This window comes from Mus pahari, chromosome 21 (assembly GCF_900095145.1).
Source record: "Mus pahari chromosome 21, PAHARI_EIJ_v1.1, whole genome shotgun sequence".
In the NCBI taxonomy this organism is placed as follows: domain Eukaryota; kingdom Metazoa; phylum Chordata; class Mammalia; order Rodentia; family Muridae; genus Mus; species Mus pahari.
The window spans coordinates 53,894,146-53,902,334 of NC_034610.1; the positions used below are offsets into that span (position 1 = coordinate 53,894,146).

The following is an 8,189-nucleotide window of genomic DNA, read 5'->3' on the forward strand; positions in this document are numbered from 1 at the left end:
CAATGAGCTCCATTCACTCTAGAAGGAAAATAAAAATCACATCTAACCAGGTGGCAGTAGCACATGCCTTTAATCCCAGCACTTTGGAGACAGAGGGAGGCAGATCTCTCTTGAGTTTGAAGCCAGCATGGTCTACAGGATAGCCAAAGCTATCCTGACAAACCTGAGAAACCCTGTCTTGGAAGGAAGGAAGGAAGGAAGGAAGGAAGGAAGGAAGGAAGGAAGGAAGGAGAGAGAGAGAGAGAGAGAGAGAGAGAGAGAGAGAGAGAGAGAGAGAGGCATCTGTGTCAGCTGATATAGAAGGTCAGAAGTACTTGTAGTGTTGCCTGAGAGCTTTAACAGGAAAGCACAGTATAGGACTGCTCTACAGAGCCTCTCTTCCAGACAGCTGTAAAAGAAGGGAAACAGCCACAGGGTAGGAGGACCAGGCTCTGCTGGCCCAGAGCTCAGCTCGTGGTGGAACACTACCCTGCAGAAATTAAGTGCCAGATAAAAACAGACTTCAATAAGAAAAAGAAAAACAGAAACAATTGGTAAAGAGAAATAGTGCAGAAAGGGAAGAGGAATATAAGGCACAAGTCAGAAAGGTGTGCAGACAAATGTTACCACATCCCCCTAAATATGCACAGACAACACACATACAGAGAGAGAGAGAGAGAGAGAGAGAGACAGAGACAGAGACAGAGACAGAGACAGAGAGAGACAGAGAGACAGAGAGACAGAGACAGACAGACAGGCCTTAATTCTCACTTTGGAAATCTGTAAAGTGACTCCAAAATAGAATCCATGCTCACATTATTGTTCACACTTTCAGAATTACCAAAACATTTGGCTGTGTAGGATCTGTACCTTTACCTATGTGAAGACAATGATATTCAAACTCCATGTTGAATAAGATAGAAATGTTTACCTGCTTTAAGGAAAAGAATTTAAGTTAAACTTCTTTACCTATGAAGACTGGGTGACTTGGATTTAGTAATGAGGTATTTCCCTTTGGCCCTAGGTCACTTTTCTCTGGTGACTACAGCAGCAGTCATGTTAGGACATTACCATGTAGCAGTTGTTTTTTGCACACTGTCTAGAAGAAATGTGTTCCTTGCTGCTATTAATACCCACTGGACAGGTGTACACATTCCAAGTCATAGGAATCTACCAGTGTCCTGTTCTTCTGAGCAGTGTGCTAAAAGCCACAGCAGCTGCCACCTCGACCTAGTCTGTGTGTAAGCTTAATTCTTTCTTTGGGTTATCCAAGGTACTAAATGTTCATATTTCATATTTATAAGATATTGTTCTGTCTAAATCAAAATCATGAAGGAAAGATACTTGTGGATGGTTTCTACAAAGCCAAGATGGCAAGAGATTATCTTTCTTCCTAGAAGAACGTGGCAAAGGCCAAACAAGCTGAGAAGATCGAAATTTGGGAGAACCTGGGAAACTGGGAGATATTGCTGTTGTCCTGGGGACTGTGTTGGCCACATATGACACTGGAAAATGAGCTTCTGAAAATGTACGTACAAAACATGCATATTCCTAAGCAATGTAAACCAAGGTAAGGTCCACTCTCTGTCTTGGTGTACCATGACATCTAAATCATGGTACACATGCAGTGACTGGTGTTCTAATCCACAGTTTAATCAGAAGGTACAAGGAAACTAATGCACTGTAAAGTCATCTCAGCAAGATCTACCCTACCCTATCATAGCACTGAGATGCTGTCACTGTCGAATTGCTGTGGCCTGCTCTGAAATACTGATACCGACTCATCACCCTTGGCCACAGATTCCGTCCCTGAAAGTCTTCGCTGCTCCAAGTCTGAAAGCATTTCTAGTTCCTAAACTCCTATCTTCTTTCAAAGAATATAGCATTGTTTCTCAGAAGAGTCCACTTAACCAGGCATGATTCCAACTCGCAATTAATATGCATTTTAATGTTTGTATAAAATGTTTAATACTGATTTTCTTTACATTCTTAAATGTTGTTAAATAATGCACTAAGCATGTGGCACACATTCAAATACAAAAACGTCACTAGTAGGTCTTTAAATACATCCTTTGCCCCATAAAGACCTTAAGAGGCCTTGAAGTCAAGGCTTGCCACATTTGCTTAGAACAAAAATCTTATCAGATGAGAAAAAGAAAACATGCAACATCTCCCCTGCCTATTTTTTTTGCTGTTGTTGTTTTGTTTTTGGCATAGTGAATCAAATCTAAAGAGTCACACACAGGCTAAGTAAACACTCCCCCACTGAGCTATATATAATTCCAACCTCCTGCCACTCCCTACCCCCAACACACACACATACACACACCCACCTTCTTTAAAATTAGAGCCAGGATCTTACTACATTGCTCATGGAGGCTTTGAACTCACAAAGTTGCCAGGCAAGCCTTGAACTTGAGAGCTCTCTGCCTTAACTCCCAAGCAGCTGGGATTACAGATCTGTACTATCAGGCCTGGCTCAAACCACATATTAAGACGTAGTTTCACTCAGACACTGGTAGATTCTCCACAGATGATGAGAAGATTTGGGTATAGATGGCGGTAAAACACAGACCTCTGAATATAAAGATGATGAGATCTTAAAATTCAGGGTCATATCAGAAATATTACAACCACGATCTTGTATTTTATCTGATGGAAAAAGACTTAAGTTTGTATAAGCTAAAAGTCTGCTTAAACTCTTTTAGATTGAACGGTAAATGTAGCCTATTTTAGTTGATCAGACTTAAGTGTTTATCATTTATCTTAAATAAAAAATGTTCACAGCAAAATTTAGCACCTAAGCTTTCTGGGGTGAACATAGGTTCTTTACAAATTCAGTACCTATTGAGCAAATACCTGTCATATGCTAAATTGGCAGAAATTAACAAAATCATACAGAAACTCCTGTCTTCATAGAGGCTATCTACTTAGGTACAAGATACATTAGTGCTATAGGAGGAGACACAGGAGTGTAGGATAAGGCTCAACCTTTAAAAGGTAGCCACAAAGACTGAGGAAATTGTTCAATTGGTAAGAATTTGCTGCTTACATCTTGAGGATCTGAGCTCAAATGTCCAGCATCCACATAAAATGTGAGAATGCCTGCAACCCCAACATCGGGGAGCAGAGGCAGGCGGACTCCAGGAACTCATCCAGACAGCCTACGTGAAACACTTCGTATGCTTCAGGTTCAGTAAGAGACTGTCTCAAAAGGAGGAAGGAGAGAGCAGGACATCTACTATCCTCCTCTAGCTTTGGTGCAAGTGCACAAATGTGCAAAACCCATGCATGCACACATGCAAATGCACACATACAAGACACTCGGTGGAGACCACAAGGACGATGTGTGACTACAGACACAAAGGCGAGGTGGTAGATGGAACAAGCCAAAGGACAGGGAGGCATATATCTAGACACAGAGAACAAGTACAGTGCCCTGAGGTGGAAGCGTGCCTGCCATTCTGGACTTAATTTTTGCTGTGACTGTTTGAAATATTGTCTATTTCCTGCTGCTGAGATTCCTGTCAGTGGCTTTGGGAGGTCGGGAACACCTGATGCCATAGATTGCAGACACAGTTCAGAGAGCGCTGTTGTAGGTACATGTTGCGAGGACTGGGGACTTCCAACTCAACCTGCTCCTTCTCCCCCTTCTCATTGCAACTCAAAACACCAACATCCTAAAACCAACTTATGTGGACAAAAAGAAAAAGAAACTGCTGCAGAGAAAGACCTATTGTAAATAAAATGAAACTGTTAGGCAGGGTTATCAATCCACCAGGAATACAGACCTTGAACACAAAACCAGCTGGTGTTTGTAAGAGCACTTAGTAGGTAAAGATTGGAATTGGGCATAGTAGGACAAAGTTAATCACAGAACTCAGAAAGAGGAGGCAGTAGCTCAAAAGTTCAAGGCCAATCTGGGGTATGTAGCCAGGTTTAAAGGCCACAATGGGCCACACAGCAACCTCCTGCATATGAATGAATGGATGAATAAATAAATAAGTAAATAAATAAATGCTAAGCGCTCCTTGGTATTGGTGTTTACATCCCATTAGATGCTACTCTGTACTATATAGTTGAACGAATTTGCTCTCACCATGACTTCTCTGCAGCAAGGCCCATATCTTAGGAATGTATGGATCCCACCACAAGGCTGTGCACACAGCATTATCCGTACAAGGGTAATGTCATAGAAACAACCCCAAACAAGCAGCAGACATTCCTGTTTTAAATGTCCACTGGTGGATAAATCCTAAAACAGACACCATGGTCTCTCAGGGGCATATGGCTAATCTCAGCCACTTGGGCCGGGCTCTTGTTAGTGTAATGTTTCATTCCATGTAAGTTTGCCTTTGCACTTCCAATTGGGCACACTCCACCCTTTCAGACCAGACTCCAGCCATGGAGCTGCCCACAAAATACACAGGAACCACACAGTTCAGAGCCCTGTTCAAATGCCTTCAGCCTTCAGCCGATACAGACAAACAAATCACTGTCCAGTCTATCGAGACAAACAGGCAGGAAGGGAACAATTTCAGTGCAGGAAAGATTAGAAGACACATTTTAAAAATATCTGAGCACAGGGCACTGGAAGATGAGGTAAAGCAGCGCCTGGCACAGAAAAGCTGGCACCTGAACAGAAAAGGTTTTGAAAGATGAATAGGCCTAGGACAATCAGACATGGGATCAAAGGGCATTAAGGATTGTGCAAAATGCTGTCAGAAACACCACAGACTGAAAACCATGAAGGAGGGCTGCTGTGTTTCTCAAGCTTTCCAAGAAAAAAAACCAACAAGCCAGTCAGAAGAGGGTGGAGGGAGGGAAGTTCCGCGTCCTCGTGTTTGGTTAAACCTTTGGTCTCTCTGCTTTGTTTCCTTCTTTCTGTGCTGTTTCTCTCTTTAAGAGATAAAAGTACTGTGCTGGTTTAAAATTTCAGTGGAGAAAAGCATTTTAACTTCAGTGTGGAAGAGTAGGCAAGAGTTTTTTGTTCTTTTTTTATATATTTCGCTGGCTATACAAAGGCAACGAATTTAAAAGGCAGGTTATCACAGCCCTGACATACTAATTCCAAACCTTCTCTTCACCAGCTCCACAAATATTTATTTTATGCTCACTGTCTGTTAGTTTCTGGGATGCCAGGCCTGTGAGGCAGTCTTTCTACTCTCCTCCGAACAAGCTCTTGCATGCAATCCACAGACAAAATAATCAGAGGGCAATCCACCTCATTCCTCCAGCAGCTGCCAACCAAAACCTGAATCTCAGAGCAGAGTTAACCAGCCAATAAACCAGTGTGAGTAAAGCACATTCAATAACAACTAGAACGCTAGCAATTGTTGGAGACCCTGGGTCACCTCTGTCCTGGCTAGGACGCTTAATGCCTTGCCAAGGCGATCAGGGCTGAGGGTGGGCAGAGAGTAGTGGAGTTACCTGAGAGCTCAGGTAGATTTTGAGGCACTCCTCGCACACCGCCTTCTTGCAGCAGGGCAGGGGCTTGATGGGCTTGTCTTCCAGGCACACCCGGCACATCAGCACCATGAGGGGCGCATAGGGGTCCCCTACTCCCCCCAGGCCAGAGTAGGGTGGAGTTCCTAATAGGCCAGGCACGGAGAAGGGCTCCGGAGCCAGGTAGAACTCCAGCTCGATGCTGCCGCCGTCGGGGGAAAGGGGGTCAGCCGGGAGCGACAGCGGGGAGCTGGGGAAGGAGGGCGGCGGGCTGGCGGGAATCGGCCCCAGCGGTGCTTGAGGTGGGGACTCCGACGGCGACGGGGACTCGGCGGAGGGGGCCTCGGGCAGGTCGCTCTCCACGCAGTACACGGAGCAGAAGACTTGCGGCTTGGCGGGGGGCGGGTGTCGCTGGGCCAGCACGTCCAGGAGCAGCCCGTCGGGGGGCTGCTGGCCGGGGGGCGCCTCCCGTGGCCCCGCGCCCTCCGCCTCGCGCTCCAGCTGCAGTTCCAGACTCTGGGGGTCCAGGGGCCCGCTGAGTGGCAGTCGCGCGGGCTGCCCTGCCGGGGCCCGGTGGCTCGCAGGCTCCTGGACACTCGCGTCCACGCAGCCCGGGTCTCTGCCGCCGCCGCCGTTCGGCCGTGGAGAGGAGGCTGCAGCGCGCGGCCCGGCTGTCCGGACGCGGTCCCCTCGCGGCCTGGGGGACTCGGGCTGGCCCGCCGAGCCTCCGCCAGAGGCCCGCGCCCCGCCGCTGCCGCTCACCGTGCTCTGCTCCTCGCCCATCGCCGCCCGCGGCCTGCGCCGCCGCCGCCCATCCAGCCGCCCGGACCCCCAGCCGGCGCCGGGCAGCGCGGGCAAGCGGCTCGGCACCACTCGCGGCGGCCCTTCTGCTTCCGGGTCCCTCCTCCGGGGCCGGGACGCCCCAAGCGCCCTCCGGGGAGCCCGGGCTCCCGGGCCGCAGCGTGCGGGCAGCCGGCTCCTCCTCCTCCACCTCGCAGTCGTCGTCTTCCTCCTCGTCCGGCGAGGCCGGGCACCGCCTCGAGGACGCCGAGGGCCTCAGGCTGAGGGGGCCCGGCCCGCATGCATGTCGCTGCGGTGCCGCGGACCCGCGAGCCCCGGGTGGGGCGGAAGAGTTCCCGGGAGGCGGGAGGAGACGGTCAGCCCCGCGCCATCCCTGTCCCCGCGGCGGGGCGCGCAGCCGGCGATCCCGAGGGTCGCGGGGCCTGTGGCGTCACCGAGAGGTGGCCGAGCCCGCAGGCAGTGGCCGGTGTCCCCGGAGGAGAGGCGGGAGACCTCCCTCTCCTCGTGCAGCACCTAGGGCCCTGCTCCCTCCCCCTCACCCCACCCCTTTGGCACACACCTCCCCACACGTACACACTTACGCGCGCGGGCGCCCACGCACACAGTCGCACGCACACAGGAGTGAGGGTGATCTAAGCTGGGCTGTGCTCTCACCCCTAAGAATTCAGACTCGGCCCCAGCCAAACGCTTAAGCGCTTGCAAGGCGCCCCTCAGTGCTCTGCTTTAAGTAGAACTTCCGACAAAAGCTGCTGGAACCTGGACTCTGGACGGAGAACACACTGGGATGTCACGCTCCAGAAGTAGAGGCGATGGTGTGTGTGCATTCTACCTGGTGCGACAGGAAGGATCTTTGAAAACCATAAATAACCCTAAAAGCACTTGTCGTCTGCTCCTCCAACTAGAATATTTACAAGCACTAAGGAATAGCTAATCTGACATGTACCGCTTTTCCTCCGCTCAGTGTTCTCTCCCGAATTATTTTGTGGGCTTTTTGTTTGTCTGTTTTTTGTTTTGTTTCTTAACCCCTTGAAGTGGGTAGCCTGGCCTGATTAATCAGTTGGATCATCATTAGGAATCAGGGAGACTTATTAACATAACCATATTCATACCCAAAACTGTTTCCAAGACAACAATTATATCTCAGCCAGAACTTAATTATGTGTTGATCTATCTTTATTTTACAGGAAGTATTAGTCACCCAAACACTGGTGTGATTTAGTTTTCTAAAGCCAATGAAAACATTTTGGGGAAGCCAACCATTTTAATTTTTTTTAAATGGGGAGGGAATTCAATTTACACATTCATGTCAAAGGAAAAAGCTGTTAAGTGTGTAGACTTTTTTTTTAAACCTTGAAGTTGTTATTGATTTGTTCTAAAATATTTTCCAAGGCAAATGCAAATGCTACAAGGGAACTAAGAATTCAGTATTGACCAAGCAGCAGATGCAAAGGTCATGGGTTTCTATCAGGTGCAGTTGAAGCTCAGGTACACCTAAGCATGGTGACTTACCTTCAGATGCCCTGTCACTCATGAGTCTGACCCAAGAATGAAGAATAACTATTTTGATGATTAAATGGCACTCAGGCAGCCTGGAGACATAGCTCACTCAGTCAGTCCTCATTACCCACCTCAAGAGCACAACCCGCTGCAAAGCCCAGACGACATGTAAGTGGATGAATGTAGCTGGGACTCCAGAAGACTGTCCATCTTCCTGTTCAAGGCTCTCCCTTTCTTTCCTTACCAGGACTTCTTCCTGCTACGTGCTGCTGGCATTTCTGATCGCCATGTCATCTTCCTCTAGGTAAATCCTCACCTGCCTGACTCCTGGGCCTGGCACCTCTAGCATGAGGTCTGGGACTCACAGGTCCACAACAGCACAAAGGAGGAATCATAATGCAATCCTATAATGGTGGGTCTTTGCTCAGTCTATCCCAGGTTCATGGCACACCACTGATAATTGTGCT

The 8,189-nt window shown here is 48.5% G+C and overlaps 1 protein-coding gene across 2 annotated transcripts in view; it reads right to left on the reverse strand.

Moving 5' to 3' along the window:
* Positions 1-6,748, reverse strand: part of Rnf217 (ring finger protein 217) — a 113,800-nt gene extending 107,052 nt beyond the window's left edge. The window contains exon 1 of one of the 2 annotated variants that reach the window (XM_029532988.1): positions 5,410-6,269. In XM_029532988.1, coding sequence (XP_029388848.1) covers positions 5,410-6,207 — 798 coding nt within the window. In that variant the 5' untranslated portion in view covers positions 6,208-6,269. Of the gene's footprint in view, positions 1-5,409 lie in introns of both variants that reach the window. The other variant, XM_021221272.1, reaches the window with a different exon arrangement.
* Positions 6,749-8,189: the final 1,441 nt, after the last annotated feature.